This window comes from Ochotona curzoniae, unplaced genomic scaffold (genome assembly GCF_017591425.1).
Source record: "Ochotona curzoniae isolate NIBS_2020 unplaced genomic scaffold, NIBS_Ocur_1.0 scaffold_2476, whole genome shotgun sequence".
NCBI classification, from domain to species: domain Eukaryota; kingdom Metazoa; phylum Chordata; class Mammalia; order Lagomorpha; family Ochotonidae; genus Ochotona; species Ochotona curzoniae.
Window position 1 is genome coordinate 3,351,636 of NW_024467095.1, and position 23,575 is coordinate 3,375,210.

At 40.4% G+C, this 23,575-nt stretch overlaps 1 protein-coding gene across 1 annotated transcript; it reads right to left on the reverse strand.

Moving 5' to 3' along the window:
• Nucleotides 1-4,234: 4,234 nt before the first annotated feature.
• On the reverse strand, nucleotides 4,235-8,457 carry LOC121170902 (hyaluronidase PH-20-like). Its single transcript, XM_041002340.1, has 3 exons — nucleotides 7,507-8,457; nucleotides 6,664-6,753; nucleotides 4,235-4,978 (listed from the first exon to the last, which is right to left on the reverse strand). The coding sequence occupies exons 1-3, from the start codon at nucleotides 8,455-8,457 to the stop codon at nucleotides 4,442-4,444; spliced, it is 1,578 nt and encodes a 525-aa protein (XP_040858274.1). The 3' UTR covers nucleotides 4,235-4,441.
• Nucleotides 8,458-23,575: the final 15,118 nt, after the last annotated feature.

The following is a 23,575-nucleotide window of genomic DNA, read 5'->3' on the forward strand; positions in this document are numbered from 1 at the left end:
ACATTGCTCACGTATTCTGTTTTCAGCATCATGAAATTTGGTTTTGCCTGAGAGGTGACTTTTTCCCCTGGAGCTCTAACAGGTTAGTGTGTGACCAGTTGTCATTTCTGTTGGCTGAAATCAAAGGTTTCTGGGACCTGGAAAAGTTGCAGTTAAAGTAGCCTAATGGATTGGATGCCAGTATCATTGCCCTACACAGCTGTTACTGTACAGTTTAAGGGTATGTGTCAGGACATTTTAACGCACCGCAAATTCTTTTTTAAAAACAATATTTCTGAGGTGTGTGGGGAGGAGGGGAGTGAGGGAGAAAGAGACACTGATCACTGAATCATCGCCAAAGGATGGGGCTGGGTCAGGATGCTACTAAGAATCTGAAACTCCATCCAGGTGAAAGACCTGGAAGAGGTGAACGACAGGGTCCCTAGTCCACCGCTGTTTCCCTGGGTACCTAGCACCTGATCATGATTCTTCAGATTCCTCTTTTACAATTGCCCTCTTCTCTTTTTCCCGAGAGCCTCTAAACATATGTACAAAAATAGGTGCCCTTTGATCGCTTGTGCCCTGAATCTGACACTCTGAGTAATTTTTGGTAGTGCACAGTTCCTCGTGCCCAGAGTGCTAAGATACTCTGTGTTGTATTTCACCTTGTACCCTCATGGAGGCAGTGTTGTGTCACAGTGGGGCACACAGGCTTGAGCGCAAAGGTCAAGTCCAGGGATCTTCCAGGCTCCAGGCTTGTTCACAAGCCGCTTAACTCAGCTTGTGTTCTTTTACCCTGAAGTTTACTTTCTCTTGAGAAGAATCAATAGGCTGTATATAGTGCATACAATGGAGTGTCGAATAGCAGAAGCTCTTCTTGTTTGACAGGAGTTATAGTGATTGACAACTGAAAGTTAATTCTCAGCATCACATGAGGACATCACAAAATTGTCATTAAGTGAATTCTGATCACTCAGAGATTAGGAATTTCTGTCGGACATATCACTTATGCTTATTTTTGACTGTTCGACTCTGAACATGATATTAACCACAGCATTTTGACAACAGGGGCAAAATAAGAACTGTTTCAGAACTGCCCTTAATAATGCACAGGAGTATGGTGGGATCACTAGAAAAAATGTGCTGAAATGGACAGATACTAAAAATGTATTGTCACATGAGAAAGAAAAGTTATACAAATTCATGACCTCAGCTGTGGGCAACCACCCAGGTTGCCTTGTACCTGGTGTTACACTATAGGGAAAAAAGCAGCCAGTGGCTGGTGGGCATTCTGGCTGGTTCATGCTAACTGCGTTAACTGTACCAATGTGCCAGCCTAATGTTAAATTTACAAGGAAGTGGGGCATGGATTACTGCCACCTGTTTTGCAGCATATTAGGGCAGGGGTGGACAGGGCACTGAGGGCTTTTGATGTGGGCAGAGCTTCTTTGCCATGGGCCAAGGCTGCTTGAGTGGCAGGGATTGCAGTGGGATATGACTAGGCGGGGTGGCTATGGGGCCTCCCTGGGGCTGCACCCATCAGAGTACAAGCGTCATGTTAGGCTGATGTTAGGTCCAGAGCAGGAGTCTCAAGAACCAACACTGCAGGGCTCCACAGGCCAGGCTGCAGTTCCTGTGTTGTGGAGGGCTCACCAATGGCTTCTGTCATTGGCAAGAAGCACATCCTGTGTCAAGATGTTGCCACATACATTGGGACCTCAAATCCACAGGAGTGTGGTCTGACCTCAATGCACGTGTTACATATTAAAGCTTCTACACAACCGACTCCTATCGGAAAAAGCCAACAACATTGCAGAGGAGAGGAAAAGAGAAGAGAGGAGAGGAGAGGAGAGGAGAGGAGAGGAGAGGAGAGGAGAGGAGAGGAGAGGAGAGGAGAGGAGAGGAGAGGAGAGGAGAGGAGAGGAGAAGAGAGGAGAGGAGAGGAAAGGAGAGGAGAGGAAAGGGGGAGGGAGGAAGGGAAGGAAATGAAAGACATGAGAGACAACAAAAGTGGGGCAGCCAGAGGGAAGCCCCTTTCACTAAGGAAGGAGGTTGGCCCAGAAGGTTTGCTTTCTCCACCTTTTAGTGATCTGCATTGGGAACCAGATTGCACGAATTGGTGTGCCATAAACCTTCACAACTACCTCCCATACTGATGTTAAGCAGCCAAAGCTTGATGATCAGGGAGCAAACGCATGGCACAAGCATAGGTCAGTACTCAGCTGTCTTAAAGACATCTTAAAGCACACTCTTCCGTGGCCTTCAACGCTCCCTAAGTGCACATCATTGCCTGCAGGCCTTGACTTTGGTTTTAGGCCTTTGCACACATGTGACCCTTGTCTCAGAGTTTGACCTTGGTCTCCAGTACTAACAATCAGTGAACTCAAAATGCCATGTGCAATCTGTCCTTCAGGTCCTTATCAAGCCACGTTGTTATTATATTTTTTTTTACAAACTGCCTGTGACACTAAGTCCAGATTACTGCTGACTTAAATATTAGTGACAGCTGTTAAAATATTCTAACTTGGGCCCCGGGGTGATAACCTAGTGGCTAAATCTTGCCTTGCATGTGCTGGGATCCCATATGGGTGCCAGCTCGTGTCCTGGCTGCTCCGTTTCCCATGCAGCTCCCTGCTTGTGTCCTGGGAAAGCAGCTGAGGATGAACAGCACCTTGGGACCCTGCAGTCACATGGGAGATCAGGAAAAAGCTTCTGCTTTCTGGCTTCGGATCAGCTCAGCTCTGGCCATTGCAGCCACTTGGAAAGTGAATCAGATGGAAGATCTTTCTCTCTGTATTCCTTCTCTCTGCAAATTGGACTTCCCAATAAAAATCTATTAAAAATATTCTAAGTAAACTAGTCCCTATATACAGTGTCCTTGCCAAGTCATTATCAAATTGTCTCTTTTCACAGCTAACTTAGGAAAACATGTCTTTACTACTAGAATCTTAATTGGAGGCAAAGATGAAGGCTACTGTTTAAAAGATATCATTAGTCTCCAAGTTTCCAAATCATGCCAAATGGACGCAGTCATTCTCAACTTTAAAATACTTTAGACAGTCACATTGGGTTTTACATGCTCAATAATTATTGAATGAGCACCTGCAAATCCTATATATTGTTCATCATATTGTAGTTATAGGTATAGTTAAAACAGAGCAAATACTGGCCTCATGATGCTTACACGGGTGGGGGGAAGGGAGGGAGGACAGGATAGAGAAAAATAGCTACATTTACCATGTGGTAATATAGAGGTGAAAACAGGCAGATCCAAAGGTTTGAGAGTGACTTTGTTGTAAAATGTAACCTTAAAGCCTTAGGAAGTCTTTCCTTTTTTAGCCCCCATCTAACCATGCTCAATGTTCCATCCTTCTGACATTCCTTCTGTCCCACCTCACCTAATGCCTTTCCATCTTCCAGGAAACTTACACATACATCTTTTTCAGGAAGGCTTCGACATACCCCCAAAGCTGTCTACAAACCAAGACTCGCCAACGTACAGGATTTTATCAAATGCATGTTTCAACTCTCTACTTCCAATTTCTTTCCATGTGTGTGTGTGTACAACTAATTCTGATAACAAAAAACATGCAAATTCACCTTGATTCTGTAACATTTAATATCAAGTTTGGCAGAGAATAAACACAAGTGCTTATTACTATTCTCAGTAAACACAAGTGAAGGATGTTAATGAGTGTCTGAATGACACAGCATTTTAGGCACACGAGATTAAATTTTGGCATCTCATACAAGCAACAACTCAAGTCCCGGCTACTCCAGGTCCAGCTTCCTCCAAGTGCACCTGGGAATGTAGCAAGATATTCCCCAAATTCTTAAGCCTCTGCCACACACGTGGGAGAACAGGATGGAGTTCAAGGTGCCCAAGTTCAGTTCTTACTCAGTTGCATGTATCACAACCAATTGGGAAGTCAGCCAACAGACAGAAGATTTCTCTCACACTCCCTCCCTTTATGTAACTCTGCCTTTCAAATAACTAGATGATAAATTATTCAAATAAACAATTTTCAACTAATTTTTTTAAGGTTAAAATTTTTAAAAACATAAGTTAAATTTGACAATCATGAATGAGATAAAAATTGGAGTATCTTATAATGTGAATTTCAGACATGTTAAATCATGGATAAAAGTCAATAGGACAATAATTTTTTAAAGGTTATCATTTTATAAAAACAAAGTCGCAATACGTTCTTACTCTTTTATTTGAAAAATAGAAATTTCCACTGCAATACTTTCTTGAAATTTTTATTGTAAATTTCAGATATTCGTTTTTCAGTAATTTGGCTTCACTCTCATCAGAAGAAAACTAGCCGTTCCAAGTGCTACAGGCTTCCAATAAGTGCTTTGTATTTTGCTTTTGAAACCCAAAATAGAATCTTATGAATGTGATATAAAACTCATCTTGTCAGATAAGTCAATGTTGCATTTTCTAATTGCCAGAAGCCTATTGCAAATATTTCAAATACTGGTAATACATAGCTAGAACTGGAAGGCACCCAGTGATGTATTTTCTGGGAACTCGTGGAGACAGCGTGGTAGACGATTTGATAGACGTTATATCACTGACAGGAGGAACATCCTTTATTTCCAGGGTAGGATCAATACCGCTGTCTCGACTCAGATGGGTGTTTATACAAGCATCTTGATTAGCACACACATTAATTATTTCAACCCTTCGCATATCTGTTCTCTCCTTACAGTTCAAGTTGCTGTAACAGCTGCAATGAAATTTTTTGGGAAATTCCTGCAGGTCTTTCAGGGTAAGCTTCCCATGCACTTTATACTTTCCATCTTTCTCAAGGTGAATAGCAAAATTCGCTGGGTTCAGGTGAAGATAGTCACTTGAGTCCCAGTGATTCCTTGTACACACTCCTTGTTCGTTGCAAAGGGCTTGGCTACACATTTTGGCTGCTAGGGTGACATTGATTAAATAAGGATTCAGGATATTTTTCAAATAATCATCTAGGATCAAGCAAGATTTCTATGAAATTGCAAAATGGAAAGAATATTGAGATGTTAGTTTACATGTGAACCAATTCACTGCCATAAGAAAGAATGAACAAAACCAGAGTTAGGAAACAATTTATCATTGCAACCTTCACAAGCATGATTGTTTTTATAACCTTTGTTAAGTTTCACTTGCCATCATAATTGATCCATTGATGCTTAACCCTAATCCTTGCTTTGATGTTCCTCAGTAATTTACAGACTAATCCTGATGCTAAACTGTCCTTGTCTATGCCAACATGACCCACATAAAGAGCAGAATGCTGGAGTCAAGACTACACCTGATGGACTATTTTATGACAAAACACAGGGGACAAGTTAATAATACTATTTTTGCCACATCTCATGAGATTTGATAGTTTTGTTTTTAATTTCATTTCTTCAAAAAAATGTTTTTCTCCTACTGATTTCCTCAGTATCACATAGGTCACACGGTATCATCGCTTTCCTCACGAAGGTTTTTTATTTTCTAATTCTTCAGTGACATAGTGATTGATTGGTGGGTGGCATGTTATGTAAATTGATGTTGTAAATTTTTTTATTACTGTTCCTGTTAGTGATTTTGATTCATGGCTTTTTATTTAAGGGGAAGTATAGCAACTGTGTAATAGAGACGATCATAAACAGTTATGAAGATGCGATTCCAGTATGCATCTCTACTTCCAAAACAAAGATGAACTCTCAAAGAGTTTAACTGCTAAATATGTCTTGACAATAGGATGCTGGTCTCTGCCATTGTCAATACCTACAATGTAAAGTTACATTTAAACAGCAGAATAATGGACATGTGACTGTTTAGAAAGGACTATGCTACTGTAATAATATGGGAGAAATAGTGAGGAGAAGGAATTTGAGCAAGGGGAGAAGGAGCCCCAGAGCAAATGGAGCCACAGTGTAAAATAAACACGGCACATTCATGTCTGGTTTTTCCCCGTCCATCAGATATGGAAAACTTCAGTTCCAACTCAGCCTTATTGTTGCATTCAGTCAAAGGTAAAGGAATGAAAATAAAGGCCTGATCTGGACATCTAAACAAGAACACAAATTAACTGGAGAATAATCTATATTCTAACCCCAAATACCATGTCAGAAAATTGGGAATGTAGTCCTATCTTTCCTGCCATAAATATGTAGCCCAGAGTGTTTCAATTAATCTCAGCAAATGTTTCTTTCCTTACTGAAAGCAAGTGCAATATCATCTCTAGAAAAATGTAACTTGACAGGCAGAAACACACACACACACACACACACACACACACACACACACACGGGAGATCCTATCTTCTGCTTTACTTCCTCAGCCCCCAATAGCAGGGATTGAGTAGGGGCCAAGTCAGGAGCCAGGAGTGCCATGAGGGTCTCCTACACAGTTGAAAGCAGCACAGTAAGGCTCACCACCACTGTTTCCCAGTTTCTGCTTTAGAAAGAAGCTAGAGTCAGGTACTGAGCTGGCATGCTTCAATGTGGAACATGGACATCTTAACCACTCAATGCACGTGTCACAATTAAGTATTTTGTACCTTATAACCTAAACAAGGAAAGATGTTTTGATATAGCTATGGTGAACCTGTTATGTGACAAGCATAGTACGTATCCCCTTATTCTATACCAAAACAATCCTCAAAAACATTCCATCTACTTCCTATCAATTAAACTTACCATACTTCGTGCTAAACCAAGAGTTCCCCATATTATCATTCCAGAGACCCCCAGAGCAACACTTTCACCAATTGTATTAACAAGGTCATCCTGAGGGGGAAAAAAGAGTTAGCAGACAATAACAAAATGCAATATACTATTCATAGGACAGCAATACCGAACCTAAGTCATATGACCCCAGAGTCACAAACATTTATCCATTACTTATATATTTCATACAACCACTGCCTTACTTTAGAAAGTAGAGGCTACTATTTTAACTACTTTTATTGACAAGACAGCAAGATCCATAAAAAACTGAGCTAATCTATAATCTACACTAGTCAACTTTCCAGAATTGCTGAGACTATATGATTGCTTTTAAGACTAAAAATATTCTTGTTTTGCATTCATATTACAATGTAGACCTACTTGCATTCTGAGTTTTAAGTAATATTAAAGGCCAAACTCGTGCCCGGCACGGTGGCGCAAGAGGTTAAGGTCCTCGCCTTGCACGCCCGGAATTCCATATGGGCGCCGCTTCCCTTCCAGCTCCCTGCTTGTGGCCTGGGAAAGCAGTCCAGGACGGCCCAAAGCTTTGGGACCCTGCACCCGCGTGGGAGACCCTGAAGAGGCTCCTGGCTTCGGATCGGCATAGCATTGACCATTGTGCTCACTTGGGGAGTGAATCATCGGATGGAAGATCTTCCTCTCTGTCTCTCCTCTCTGTATATCCGCCTTTCCAATGAAAAAATAATAATAAAAAATAAATCTTTAAAAGCCAAACTCAATTTCCTTAAAAATCAGATTGTTTCAACATTTCATGGACACTGTTACATGACCCTTATAACTTGACATACTCACCTGAGAAAGGAACTCAGAAGTTACATCAGTAAAAACTAGGCGTGCGTATACAAAAATTGGCAGAGGATTTTGAGGATTAGGTTTCTGAGAAACCCTAATAGCCTCCTGCACACGATTACGGACAAATAAGGCAGCTTTTACCGAAGACTGGAAGTTGCTCCTGAGATAAATGGATGGGTAAAGGGCAGTACTTTCCTTCCACAACCAGTTGATGCCATCATTTCTCTTCTTTTCTATATCAGGGCATGACCCTTTATAATTGGGACTAGCATAGTTGTGGTTGTAACAATCAGGAAAAAGATAATAGCCCCATAAGTGATTTGGCCGAAGTGATTTTCCCAACTTTAATGTCTCTAGCATGAAATTTTTTCCTGCTTTTTCAAATTCTTCTTTGGCTCTCTTTATGGCATCTGTGATATTAATTTGTGGATTTTGTTGTTGAACCAACTCAATAGATTTATTCCTGTAGATATCCTTAGGCCTCCAGTTTCTTACCCAGCTGGGTCTCCATTCTTCCCAGTCAATGACAGCCAAGCCCACATTGTCTGTTGGGATGTAATGTAAGATGTCTGTCTTAGCTTTGTCCAGATGCTTTTGTAAGTTCCCCAACTGGGGAATTCCTCCATTTATTTGTACATTTTTCGTATCTATGAAAGGGTAGTAGCCAAGTCTATCAGCATAGAATATTGTAACCCCTTGTCCTGTGCTGCCTTTTCGGGGACTTCCAATTAAAGAGAAGAGGCTCATATCTAATGGTTCATCAAACTTTCCAACACAAAGTTCAGTTGGGGCATTCCAGGCCCAGACAAAAGGCACATTGGGGATAATAGGGGGCGCTCTGAAATCCACAGTTAAGCAATATGGAATCAAAAAGAAAATGAATGCTCTTTGGAATGGTCTATTGAACCCAACAAGTCCAAAAAGGGTATGTATGAATTTTAGCAGTCCCATTGCAAAGAATAATGACTATATTATATATTAAAAAAAAAAACCCTGTCTTCTTACTTGCGTTGGATTACCCACATTTTATAAAAGTTACAAACATAGATAAAAGATTGTGTAATGAAACCTCTTTGATGGTTAAGAGGTATTTATGATAATGTTTCATTTAAATGTTCTTCTTCTTATTTCAAATTTCAGAAATCATTCACAAGTTGCATCATTTGTATCTAAAGGAAAAAAAAAAAAAAGAAATACAGAGTAAAGTGCTAAGATTATGCTGAGGTTACACTGCCAAGACTGTATAGTTTGCCAAGGTTACAACTTTAAACATGAGGAGTTCTATTCAATTCTAGAATGTGAAGGATCTAATTCCTATGTTTGAATCAATAAAATTATTGGTTCTTATATATGACACAAGATATATAATAGTTAACTTTTGTCTCAGCATCCTAAGTCCCCTATTACCAAGCCTATAAAAGAAATGAAAGTAGCTATTTTTAGGCTGGTATTGTGGCACAGATTAGCACTGGTGGGCCTGGTCTGGCTCTGACCATTGACACCATTTGGGGAGTGAATCAGTAGATAAAAGATTTCTCTCTCTAATTGTTTTTATATAACTTTTTTAAGTAGCTATTTTTACTTCTAAATTCCCCGATGTTCAGAAGGCTGTGCTAGTCAATGCCTTACTAAAGGGCCATTAATGAAAATAAATTACCATTTGAGCCTCTCATGCTTTTTAATTTTTTCCTTGAAAGACCACTTTATAGTAGTCTGCCAAATATATGAAACAACCTCTTACCAAACTCTGCAAGTTCATTTTTTTTCTTTTCTTTTTGGAAAGGCGATAATAAGGAAGGAAGGAATGATCATTTCTTCCATTTTGAAAGTTTGCTTCAAACTATGGAATCCACCAAAACTTCTACCAAACAACCAGTTTAAATCAAATCTAGTTTCCCCATGAACATTTTATATGAGAAAAACGAGAGCGGCCAGCATGGTGGTACCATGAGTCCAATGGCTTCTTGCCAAGCCCACATCCTGGATCAGGGTACCAATGGAAGTGCCTGCTGTTTCAGTTCCAATTGAGCTCCCTGCTAATGTGCCTGGGAGAGCAGGAGAAGAGGAACCAAGTTCTTGGGTCCCTGGAAACAAGTTGAGATACCCAAATGAAGTTTCAGCTCCGAGTTTGTCCAGGTCCAGCTATTGCTGCCATTTGGGGACAAAACAAACAAACAAAAAACAGATGGAAGATGGATTTGCTCTCTTCTTTTTCTGTGTCTCTCACTTTCTCTGTCTCTGTGTCTGTCTCTGTGTCTCTGCGTCTCTTGCTCTGTCTCTGCTTCTCTCTCACTGTCTCTCTCCTTACTCTGCCTCCCTCCCTTTCCCTCTGCAACTCTGTGTTTCAAATAAGTAAATAAATCTTTAAAAACAGGCACTTCGGTTATTGAAAATTGAATGAAATTTCTCTGTTTTGACTCTTCAGAAAAGTCTTGGGACAGAAAACTTGGGCAGACCTAGACAGTTGCGTTTAAAATAGTATTTGGGGGCCCAGCATGATAGACTAGCGGCTAAATCCTCTCCTTTGAAAAATGAATGATACATCAGCACATTAAGGGACTTTCATTGAAAATATAAAATAATCTTATTCTTGGAAGAGAATTCTGGGGAAAAAATGTAAATAAATACATTGTTTCCTGAATCTTTTTAGACATCAGAGCTGATTAAAGAAGATAATAGGCCTTTAGTTATGGGACTAGATTATGAGTCAATTTTGAGAGTCACTCCATTTAAATGCCACTGACACATTTCAGATAAGATCATCAAATAAGTGGATTCTATGTATTTTAAAAGAGCGTAGGGGGAAGAAGGAAAGAGGAGGGAAAGGAAATAAAGAGAGAACTGAGAAATTGAAAGACAACTGATTTTGCTCTGACTCCCAAGAAATTTCTGATCAAATTATTTCCCAAACCACTACTTGAAAAGCTGACCAAATTTATGGATAGATCAACATATTCTCAAGAATTTTCCAAGGCCCAGACTGTCCTCATGACACTCCACATTGATTTTCTACACTTACCCCAGCCTTAGGCTAGCACACTGTTGATTTTCTACATATTTGGTGAATGGTCTAAATGCTATCTAAGTACCTGTATTGACCGTGGGATAATGATGAAGAAATTAAGAATTGAAATGTCTGTACTCATGTTGTCATCATTTCATAGGCTGAATCAAAAGAAGGAAAACACATTTTAAATAAAATAAGCCACTTGCTGGAAAAGCTCGAGAGAACCCATACAATGTCATGCTTAATCATTATATCAAATGTAATGTCAAAAATCTACAAATAAAAGGAATTTTAGGAAAAATATCTTTCATTAAAATTAATGGCAAAAAGCTTTAGCTTTGGTAGTTCTAAAAACCCAGAGTTTTCCAGATAAAAGACAGATGCTCCCCTCTTTGGTCACTTTTTATCTATTGGCATGCATGCATCTTCATTTTTGAATTGAATAAACCTTGTAGGGACTTGAGTGAACAATTCACCTTGTTTTATGTAAGAACTACTTTACTTTTAAGTAAAAACACACTAAGTTAAAAAGGCGTGGTCTACACCAACTCACAAACTTTGTTCTTTGACCAAGAGATCAAACAGACGTCAAGATTTTTAAGGGGAAAAAAAGCATATACTGTTACCTGGCTGTGTTAGACTTTGTGAAGAACTGCTAAGCAGTTATTCTGTCACCAAAGGACAAGGAAAATCCTCCTGGATTCATGGAAACCACATCAAGCTAGAACCAACTCATTAGTCCCAGGACACTGGAAGACCATGGCTGTTGGCACCTGTGCACCAACTCTAAGATTCTAGAAGCAGCTGACATCACAAAGATCAGAGTTTTCCTCATGATTACAGACTGAGAAACTTGGTTATCATCTGGCTTCCCCTGATAAGCCTCCCTCCTACCTCGGCAAAGAAACCCACAAACACCAAACCTCTTAAATAAAACCTTCCTTATCTTTTGAAAAGCCGCTAGGTAACCTATTCTAATCTCACACTATCCAACCTTCCAGTATGGGTTCCCTTTCAAAATGTGTCTCTCCCTTCATATGCTTACTTTTTAATAAATAAGGCAGGCACAAACCCAATTTGTCCCGCACACCTTTTCCAAAGCCTGTTTATGTTAGCAATCCACCTCAATGCTGATGAACAGATCATGTGAAACATAAAGCTTAATTTCATCTTATTTTTGCCAGTGAAAGCGCTGGGTAGGCTAACCATTGGAAGGTGAATAAATAAAACAGGAAAGCTCCACTCTTCAGTTCCTGCTAGTTCATTTCACCTGGAAATGCTTCTGCATAAAGTTTACAGCTACTTCTTACACAGGTGAAAACACTGCACGTGGATTTTGTCCACTTTTACCAAAAGAAAGATGGTCCTGAAGCCTTCATGATTGACGAACCAAGGCAATATTGTCATCAGTCTGTATCATTTGATTTTTCCCAGCAGTCCACTCAACCTTTAGGTAGGTTATATATTATTCTGGAATGACCTTTTATGGCAAAAAAAAAAAAACCTTTTGCCAAATCTACAAATATTTCAGCTGTTCACAGAAACTCTTACATGATCTGTGGTAGAGCAGTTGCTTCTCTAATCAAGCCACTGAACATCAAAACTCTTGTAAGAATAGCCATGAACTCCACGGTAACTTTGTTGACTCAAGTCAAATAATTCTTATGTTTTGCTGTTATAATTAACAAGAGTACATGAAAAAATGGAGATGCAAAAAAAGCCATTATCCTTTGCAAAGGTTGCAAAAAACTGTGAAGCTGGGGACTTGAGTGTTCTACTCTGACCCTTTGCATGAACAACAATGACCTTTTCATCCTGTGTGAAAGCGGTCAGCCTAACTGGTCAAGACACTGTAGATTTACACACCTAGCACCTTTGCCACCAAATACTCCTCCTCAGATGCAAACCATATTACAAACTTGAACTGCTTTCTCATAAAGCAATGACACATAAATATACCAGATAAGACTGTAGAAAACAGACACGTTACTTCTCCTCAGCATTTTTAGTACTTAAGACCGTATTTTCAAGTTCTGGAGCTTGAGGGTTGGAAAAGCTAATCCTGGATTTTTTCATGGTTAGAGAACAAGAATTTATGAGATGTAAACACTTGGCTTATTTTCTTTTTAAAGATTCATTTAACTATTTGAAGGCAGCATTACAAAGAGGAAAAAAGAGACAGACAATGATCTTCCATCTACCAGTTCACTCCTCAAATGGCTGCAATGGACAGAGTTGGCCAGTCAGAAATCAGGAGCCAGGAGTTTCATCCAGGTCTTCTACTTCAGGGGCCCCAGGGTTTGGGCCATCTTCCTTGCTTTCCCAAGTGCATTAGCAGGGGGCTAGATCAGAAGTAGAGCACCCTGGAACCCACTTGCTGCCTGTATAGGATTCTAGCACCAGAGGCGCATCTTTACTCACTCTGCCATAGTGCAAATCCCATGGTTCATTTTCAAAGTAAGCTCTTTAGCTGTGAGTGGATAAACAGCATAATAGCTTGCAAATGTGCAGTCACACATAACTAGCTGGCCTAATAGTTAGATTACATGCACCTGAGAAAGTTCTTCGACAAGCAGACTGTTAATGGGTGGTGAAACAGGTGCCTAAAAGAGTATAGCTCAAAAGTCCTGAGCCAATGAGGAACTGGAGGAGGGACCTTCGTAAGAGGGAATAAATTTTCTGCCAGGTAGCCCATTTTGCATAACCTAATGAAGTCTGAGTCCGTTGTTGAAGTAAACATGTGTGTTTCCCATGAATTGGATTTATCTGGGATCTTTGTACCTGCTGGAATTAACCCCGGTTAATTTCTAATGTTCTGCCCTGTCCCAATCCCTATTCTCCCTGCAGAAGCCACAGAGAAGCCTCAAACTGTCATTTGGAAGGCATCAGAGATGAGCCAAAGAAGAAAAAGCTGATGCCATGGTAACTAAACAACCTCGTTCACGAACCATGGTAGGAAATTTGGACTGTAAGTGCTGTCTCTGTGTTCCATAGTTTGGAGGTTGAATGTGTGAATAGAAAAAGTGAATTCTGGGGCATGTAAGAAACTTTCATTAAGATGGGAGGCAGAGTTCTCAGGAAAACTCAAAGTGTGTGTGTGTGTGTGTGTAAGGAACCTCCAGAGTTGAGCACAAAGAAAACTCAGACACAGTGACAACCACTCAAAAATGATAAATTCCAGGTCTAGAGAAAGGGAAGCCAATAAGGTTCTCTGATAATCCCCAGCTGGTCTACTGGAGAGATGTGAAGGTTTTAAAGGAACTGCCCTCAGATTCCTAGACTAAGGACAGGAAGGAAAGAAATTTCTTTGTATTTATCTCAAATTTGGTTAACATAAGGACCAGGAGAATGAAAAGGCAATGCGACACATTTTCTCAAGAGAGTCTAAATATTTTAATAGTCTTGTGGTATGTAAATAGTGCAAATATGCTTGAGTAATTAATCATCTACCTAGTTTGAGGAAATGGAAAACAACTAAAGCACAGTCTAAATGCCTTCAAAGCAAAGCTTTTCGACTCTGATGCAATGCATAATAAACTGTCGGCCGCTGGTTTAGACAGCTCCAACAGAGTGAGTGTCTTGTTTCTTCTGTTTCCACCGAATGATTTTTGTTCGTTCATCTATGAAGCTTAGAAGAGCTGGCCTGGAAGTTAAGTTCTGTTTCATACTTTAACTTAATTTGCTCAGGTTTGAAGTGCTATTCATTGCGATTCATTGCTATTCATGTGCAAGTGCTATTCATTGTCTTACTTTCCGTATCAAGAGTACTCTAAGAAACATTTTACCTGAACTGGATGTAAGGGTGATTTTTTTGCGGGGGGGCGGTCTCTCACATCATGGTTAATACACTATATCATTTGATTTTGCCAACAGTGATTAATTGAAGGTCAGACTTATTAGGGAACATTCTCGCAGCCGTAAAGCACAGGTGAACATGAGTGCTGGCTTAGAAATGTTGGTAACAAAAGCACAATGACGCACAACAACGGTCATGAGCTGAGTTTAGACTAACTTCTAAATCTGAATTGAACAGTCACTAGTATTTTTATTTTTCTTCCCCTCCTCTCTCCATTTTTCTCTTTACATAGCCACACATTTAATTACAATTTAATCACAATTATATCCATTGAGGTAGGTACAGTGTTAACCAGATATAGCTGGCTACCTTTAAGCATTGAAAGTAAAGTTTGTTTTTAAAGGTTTATTTTAATTGGAAAGTCAGATATACAGAGAGAAGGAGAGATGGAAAGATCTTCCATCTGCTAGTTCACTTTCCAAGCAGCTTCAATGGCTGGAGCTGTGCCAGTCTGAAGCCAGGAGCCAGGAACCTCTTCTGGATCTCCCACATGGGTGCAGGGTACCAAGGCTTTGGGTCATCCTCGACTGCTTTCCAGGTGACAGGAAAGAAGCTGGATGGAAAGTGCGGCTGCCAGGATATGAACATGCACCCGCATGCAAGGTGAGGGATCCCGGTGTGTGAAAGGTGAGAATTTCAGCCAATAGGCTACCGCGCAGGGCCCGAAAGTAATGTTTAATAGTTGGGCTTTAGACTAGCAGTTTAGATGTTAATGCAAATCTCAGCTCTGCTCTTGGTTTCAGTTCCGTGCCAATTGCACATCATAGACAGTAGCTGGGGATCCCTCAAGCACTGGGTCTCCACCACCCAAGGGCAAAACCTGGATTTAGTTCCCAGCATCTAGTTCAGGATTGGCCCAGCACTGGGTTCTTACTGGTGTGTTATGAGTGAATCTCTCTGTCTCCTTGCCTTAAAAAAAAAAAAAAATCAAGTAGTTAATTAGATCACTTTTTACAAATTAGTACTTTTACAAAAACTAAAGTTGAAAATGTTAGCGGAGAGAAAACATTAGGAAGTGTTAAAAAAAAAGTGTGGCTGGAAATAAGGAGCAGAGATTTTCATTATTGCACTCAAGAATTCAGGGTCTCACGTAGCAAGTGTCACTATATATACTCAAGTGTAGTTGCCAACCACAAATGAGCCTTGACACAGTGACCTGGAAGGGGCAGGGATTGCTCCCCACATTGTTTCTGCTCCGTTCCAAATTCTTCATGGTGGAAGAATTGGGGACTCTGTGATTTTTTTTTTTTTTCATACAGTTGCTTACATTGACTGTTACCCCACAGGTCTCTCTTTCTTGCCAAGAAATTAAGTTGTAAATTTTCCATGATTCTTTCTGCACTTGGGCTCTGGCACCTGCTGGCCTCTTGTGGCTGTTCCTGGAACGCACTGCTTCTCTCTGCTTCTGATACTTTTAGTCTCTCTGCTGCCTGGCTCTCACCTCTCCACTTGGTATTTTCTGATGGATGCTGTAAGTACTGATGCTGTTTTGGATTTGGTCTCTCCCTCTTTGTTGGCACCTTAAGAATCCTCTCAGCTTAATCTCAATATACACATAAGCTGTCACACCATGGCAGGGCCTGGCTCAACTGTTTTGCAATTCAGTCAATTCTACTTCAGGATTCTCATCTTTCCAGCCCACCACCCCAGTTCAAATGAACTTCTCCCTTGCTTCAATTCCTTAATTGTGTTGGGATGCTTATGCAATAATATTTTACATTACACATTTATACTTTTGTAAGCACATAACAATATTTATTATACAAGCTAAATATTCTTCCTTATTTTTCATTTTGCAGTTTTGTAGGTATAGGATTTCCCCTTCTTCCCCTCTCTGTCCTGCTCCTCAATTTTTCCTTCCCCACTGTCCTCTGTATTTTACAATTATGTAGTGCTTCAGCTGTAGTTTCCATGCCAGTATTCAGCTCTTTATGTGGGTCATGACATTATAGGTACAAAGCCTGGTATTGTTGTCAAGCTATACTTAATGGTTTTATTGGGGACTTTATCAGGAGTAGAAATGCATGTTGCAATTTTTCCTGGTCTCCTTGTGCTCTGGTCTCCATTATACCACTCACTTGACATTACAAGTGTATACTTATTTATATTTCTTCTCATTTTATATTTTGAATAAAAGTCCTTGTATCAGAACGTACAACATTGGTCCTTTGGGGATTGGTTTAATTAGCTGAGCATAACGGTGTCATTGGAACCACTTCCCTGCAGATGATAGAATCTCATCCTTTTTAATGGCTTAGTTGTATTCCATAGAGTAGATGTACCACAGTTTCTTTATATCCAGTCCTCTTTTAACGGGCATCCAGGTTGTTTTCATGTCTTTGCTATTGTGGATTGTGCCACTATGACTATAGGAACACAGGTTGCTTTCTCATATGCAGGTGTCACTTCTTTTGATTATATTCCCAGGAACAGAATTGCTGGATCATGTGCTAGGTGAATCATTCTGACTTGCTTAGTGGCTGCAACCCCACCAGTAGTGGAATAGGATACCTTTCCCCCCCCACATTCTTGACTAGCTGAATATTCCTTATTTAAAATGTCAGGGGCCAGAAGTGCTTCAGATTTTGGATTTTTTTTTTCAGTATGTTCATATAGATATTAAGGTAGATGCCAGGTCTAAACACAAAATTCATTTATGTTTCATATATGACTCAAACGTAGAGTCTGGAAGTAGTGTCTTTTTACAGGATTGCTAGTGATTCTGCCATCACCTGTCACATGAGAGCAGGTGGTATCAAGTTGTCAATTAAGAAGTTTGGAATTTTGGATTTTCAGATTAGGGATGTTAAGTAATAATAATGCTGGTGTGCTTTAATGGGCCCCTTCCATTTTTTTTTTTCACTTATTGTCCAAGTGTGAATTCAGACAACACAGAAGGACATTGAGAAGACATTCTGGATTGGACAATTCTAGCCATGGAGGCTGATCAGATAAACCATACACAATGATTCTGTTTACATGGAGCATGAAATCTAGCAGGAGGAAAAACAGAAAGAGAGGCAATAAGTTCAGAGCAATAACTGGTATTACAGAAATCAGATTAAAATAGTAAGGCATGTCCATTTTAAATATAATAGATAATGCTAGCTCTCACAGACATATGTAGTTACCACTTCCTCCACATTTTTCTTAAATTTTTTTCATTTATTTGAAAAGGAGAGTGACAGAGTGAAAGGGATAATTGGAGGGAAGAGAAGAAAGAATGAGATTAAATCTTCCACCTACTGGCTCATTCCCCAGACTGCAATAGGCAGGGCTGGACCACGCCAAAGCCAGGACACAGGGAGCCCATCCAGGTCCCCCGTGCTGATGGTGGGAGCTTAATCACTTGGACCATCATCTGCTGCTTCCCAGGTGTGCTAGCTGGGAGCTCGACTGGAAGCAGATTAGTCGAGAATTGAACCATGCCCTTCTGCATGGGATGCCAGCATCCTCAGTGGAAATTTAACCCACACACTGTAATGCCTCAAAAAAATGTAAAGAACTTATTCCCTATACCCAAGCTAACCTTATTAAGGTACTTTGTAAAGTCTTTGCCAAACTGAGAAACATAAAAAAAGGTACCTCACTGTCATATTAATAATTCAGCCTATTTTTAGAGAAATTAAACCACTCATATTGTCTTTGTACTGATGTTTTGCATCCTTCTCCCATGTTAGGTTTGAGTCATTCCCAACTTTGTTTGATTTGTTCCTGATACTGTTCTCACACGAAGGTAAGCTGCATTTTTTATTTGTTCCTAAACCATTGATGAGTACAGAGGACAAAGATCAATTTCCCTAGTAGCAAATGCTATCATGAACTTTCATGTGCAATAACTGGGCTTTTAAGAAAGTGTCATTGGGAAAAATTCCCTCATAGAATGGAAGAAGCAGAACAGGAATAGAGATAAACCTGAGAAAGGGTATGGTTTATAACTTCAGAATGCTCCTATCAAAGGCAATGACAAACAAAACCAGAGGAGACGGGAAAGTCGTGGAACTGTGTGAGTGCTGACTGTGACCTCTGACAGTGGGTAGACCAAGAGGCAATGCAAGGAAAGAGCAGGGAAGTATAAAACCTGCATTATTTTCAGGGTGGAAATCTTTCTTATTTATCTAACTAATTATTAAACTAGGAAATAGAAGGAATCCACACACTCAGGAAAATTTAGTCCACTCTAACCTCGTCATTAATGGTGACTCACAAATATCTTATTTCCTTCTCTTCCTCACCTCTTTCTGTATTTTCAGTCAGACCCAAAGGGGAGGAAGTTATTAAAGGCTGTTTAATAACATCCAGGCACAGAAGCTTAATGCAACCCTTGAGACACTCCAACCAATTGGAGTGCTTGGGAGTGAGTCCTACCTCTGCTTCCGCTGACCAGCTTCTGGCAATGCAACTGGAGGCAGTAGATGACAGCCCAAGTATATTCTGTATTCTATACTTCACCACTGCTTGTCATTCCATTTTAATTCAACAAATATTCAGAGAGCATTGACTTTTGCTATGCCACACATTATTTAAATATTCACAACATATTACATACAGATTTTGCATAGAAAGACCAAGGCTGATAACTATGTGAGTATGTTTTTATTTGAATTTTATATTTAACAGGAACTTATTGACAACAGTGTGGCATTAATGACTGTCATTTTATTCCAAAAAAAGGACAATATACTATATTTTGGAGGTGCCTATAGCAGAAAAACAGCTAGGCAACATTGATGGAAAATTAAGCTAGAAGGGAGAATCATATCATAGATAACTCGGTGATTTTTGTTTCTGTTCTACATTATTGCTGTGTAACAGCGTGGTTGGTAGCTTACTGCACCCATATGGGAAACACACAAGAGGCTCCCAGCTCCTGGCTTCGGGCAACTCATCCATTCTAGCCATCGTTGATTTCATCATGTGTTGGATTTATATACACTATGATACTGTCTGTTTTGTATTTTTCTCCTGTATACCTTTTCCATGTCTTCTTTTACATTAAGTGATTTTTTTTACTAATGTGGTCTCTTCATGTTTTCTTTAAAGATGTATTCATTTTACTGAAAAAAATAGATTTACAGAGAGAAGGAGAGACACAGAGAAAAATCTTCCAGCCAGTGGTTTTCTCCCCAAAATGACTGCAACAGCCAGAGTTGAGCCAATCTGAAGCCAGGAATCAGGAGCTTCTTCTGGGTCCCTCACACAGGGACTGTTCCAATCCATCTCTTTGCAATGAGCTGGAAGCAGCTTGCCTTGCCTCAGTGCCTGCCCTCTTGGCAGAAGCTAGAGCAGGACAAGTTCTGCACTGAGGCAGATGAGCGTGGGATGCAGATCCCTGGGGGAAGCCAAGGGCTGAAACAGAAATTCTGCATTTGGTCCTCTTTGGTGGGCCAGTGTACCCAATCATGCCTTGAATGACCTCTTCTATTGAATCGAGAATTATTTAGTAACATATCCTTAAAGAAACTGGTAACTGAAAAAAGTCTTTGAAACCAATAATTTAATGTTCATGTCAGTGTTCACATATGTATATTCATCCAAAGATCAAAACAGGCCAGCTTTAGTTTAAATACAATGTATACATTCCAATAACAAAACAAGGTGCGTTGAGTTGGACTCCTGGATGTGATCTCTAGCCAACATGGCAAAAACTAAAGTAATATGTTTTTGGTTTTGTTTGCATTAAGTGACATGCATGTCTCCTTCTAATACTTCTCAGTGGAATTCACAGGAGAGAGAAAATGTCCTGAGTTTTGTCTTTTTCTTAAGTGATGACTCTGGATGCCACACAATTCCCTTTATACTCAATTATCTCACAAGTGGATGCTCTGATAACCTGCTACAACCAGGAGAAGCGATGCTATCAGTGAGCTGGAACGTGGGGAAACCTCAGGGCAGCCATCAGCTGTCTTCATTTCTCTGCAGTCAGCTCCCTCATAGCCCTGATAACAATGACAGGAGAACTTCTCGGCCATCACCGCCAGGTCTCTATCAGATGCTTTGCCCTTCACAATGAATTCGTCATCCTCAGAGGCCTCTATGTGGAAACTTGCAGGGTTCAAGTGCAGATAATCAGGTGCTTCCCACATCTTCCTTATGCACCTGCCGTTATTCTTGCAGAGGTGAAGGCTGCAAACCTCAGCAGCTCTCGTCACATTGACTATGTAGCTCCCCAAATCAGAGCTCACGTACCGCTTCACTTTTGTACAATTCCCCTAGAAATGTAGAAACAAATGGGTTTCAGTGCTTTTCACAGTACTCAATCGGTTTCTAGACCTACACAACAGCTCTTTGCAGTGGACTGAAACCTTACGTCTGATGGCCTGTTGCTGGTGAACTCAGACTCCTAGGCATTATAACACAAGGATCCCCACATTAGGAAGGAAGGAGACAGGTAGAGTGGACAAAAGATGGAAAGTATGTTGCAGGTGGACCAAGAAGCTGAATTTACAAAAGGGCCCAAGTCAGCAGGTGAGACTGGCTTCCCCCATCACACTCTTTTGTCCTCCGTCTAGCTCACAAATCAATGGGTATAAAAGTTAAAGCAACAATTAGGATTTATGCCAGACCTGCTACAGCAGACCACCTCTCAGGTAGAGGATGCCTTTCATGGTTGTGTTAGAATCTGAATCATAGTCCACTGAGTTAGTGTTGAACATCAGTAAGGCTGTGGGTTTTCTTGTCAATTCTGTTCATATTTTACTTGCTCTGGATCTTACACATCCATATACAATTCAAACACAGGCAAGCCAGCAAGAAGAGTTAGATCACTTCTCTCTGTTATTCCTATGACATGTTTTAAATGGAGGCTGCTTGGACCTCTCTTCATGAGTCTCCTGGGACTCGACTTGTGTCTAATCCTCAGAGGTGGCCATAGCCATAAAAATGTTCATGAAGAATAATACCAACAGCAGCAAACTGGGCCTACAAGATGCTAAGAATAATATCAGATCATCATGGCCTTGTAATAAATATAATTGAATAAAATGTATTGAGGATACAAGTATCAAATCAAAATATGTGACACTGTAAAGATATAAACTAATGACACAAGGAAACACGGAAGAGATTAATGTGAACTGGGGAAAACTAAGAATATTTCTTGGAGGAAATAATATCTCAGCTGGGAGAAATGTGAAGAGATACATAAATCTTATTTTAAATGCTTTAATTTTCAGCTGATTTCTCTGTTGAGAAAAAAAGTAAATTCAATAGGAAGGTTGAAGAGTTACCATCTGTTACCACTTCTCAAACAAGGATAAAAAGCATTTAATGCAATGGTTGAGCGTATGGGTTCCAGGGTCGAACTAGCTGTGCTTGATACCAGATCCACTGCTAACTGTTCTGCTGGTTAGATCTCCACTGTTTTCTCATCTGTACATAAGGATTGCCTCTATCTCATTTGACCAGTAAGGGGGCAGATCCAAAGGAAAAACTCTTAGCCATGTAGAAAATATTAAACAGATGCCACTGTTATGATGATTTTCACAAAAAAAAGTCATTGACCCATTCTGTGTGTCAGGCATTTATTCTAGAGCTGATGACTGTGGGCCATGAGAGATTTATTAGAATGAGCTGTAGAGGAAAACAAAGCAAGTACTCTAAGCAGCAGATGAAATACACCTCCAACGTGCAGACTTACCTCTGATGAAGTGAAGTTCATGTCACCCCAGATAACAATGCCTGCTGCTCCCAAAGCAGCACTTTCTCCTATGGTACTGATCAGGTCTTGCTAGATTGAAGAGAACAGAGTTCATTACTAATTAGACTAGACAATAACCCACCGGGGATCGGGACTAGAGACGGTGATGTTCTATGGAGCGGGAGTAAGCTCCTGTATTCCACAGACTACCTCCACTCTTACAACAACACAAGTGCTCAATGAATCAATCTTACAAAATCACCCTCTCTAATCACATGCCAATGTATATAAACATGCTTAAGGAAAGGCACATTTTGTCATGCAAGAAATGTTGAAGGCAATTAGCTTGCTTGGAAATAGTCATCAAATGTGTTTAACTGAATTTGATTAGGGGCATCTACCCAGAAACCAACCACGTCTTATGACCCAGAAACAGTTCACGTTTTTTTTTTTTCTTTCTCCAAATGCAATCCTTTTAGGCAGGATTTTGTGACATGCCTTTATGGAACTTTTCCTTCTTAGAGACTCAGGATAATTTTGTGTTATTTCAGTTCCAAGGTCAGGCCAAAAACCAATGCTAAAAGCTTGCTGATTGGTCTAGGCTATCTAATTCCTGGCCTTCTTGGTGCTAAATTTCAGTGTGTCTCATTTTAACGGGCTTTATTTATGACTCATTTTTCTACTGTAAAGGCACTCAGGGTTTGTTTTAATATGGCTAAAATAGATGAGAAGATTTCAGGAGAAAACATTTTGATTTTATAATGGTACAAAAGATTTATTTATTATCTGAAAGGCATGGAGAGAAAGGGAGAGTGTGAGATCGTCCTCTGGCACACTTCCCAAGAAACCACAATAATCAGATCTGGACAGTCCACAGCCAGGAGCCATGACTTCATCTGAATCTCACATAGGGATGCTGGAGGGCAAAGCACCTGTACTGTCCTCCATCTGGATCTCCCATATATGCACTTGATATTAACCACAGCATTTTGACAACAGGGGCAAAATAAGAACTGTTTCAGAACTGCCCTTAATAATGCACAGGAGTATGGTGGGATCACTAGAAAATATGTGCTGAAATGGACAGATACTAAAAATGTATTGTCACATGAGAAAGAAAAGTTATACAAATTCATGACCTCAGCTGTGGGCAACCACCCAGGTTGCCTTGTACCTGGTGTTACACTATAGGGAAAAAAGCAGCCAGTGGCTGGTGGGCATTCTGGCTGGTTCATGCTAACTGCGTTAACTGTACCAATGTGTCAGCCTAATGTTAAATTTACAAGGAAGTGGGGCATGGATTACTGCCACCTGTTTTGCAGCGTATTAGGGCAGGGGTGGACAGGGCACTGAGGGCTTTTGATGTGGGCAGAGCTTCTTTGCCATGGGCCAAGGCTGCTTGAGTGGCAGGGATTGCAGTGGGATATGACTAGGGGGGCGGGGTGGCTATGGGGCCTCCCTGGGGCTGCACCCATCAGAGTACAAGCGTCATGTTAGGCTGATGTTCGGTCCAGAGCAGGAGTCTCAAGAACCAACACTGCAGGGCTCCACAGGCCAGGCTGCAGCT

Excerpts from the sequence above, each read along its gene's own strand:
- LOC121170902 (XM_041002340.1), bottom strand. The coding sequence starts at position 8,457 with ATGGGACTGCTAAAATTCATACATACCCTTTTTGGACTTGTTGGGTTC. Across the intron at positions 6,754-7,506 it reads CTTCTGAGTTCCTTTCTCAG|GATGACCTTGTTAATACAAT; the intron begins GTGAGTATGTCA and ends TTTCCCCCTCAG. Across the intron at positions 4,979-6,663 it reads TTGGTTTAGCACGAAGTATG|AAATCTTGCTTGATCCTAGA; the intron begins GTAAGTTTAATT and ends GCAATTTCATAG.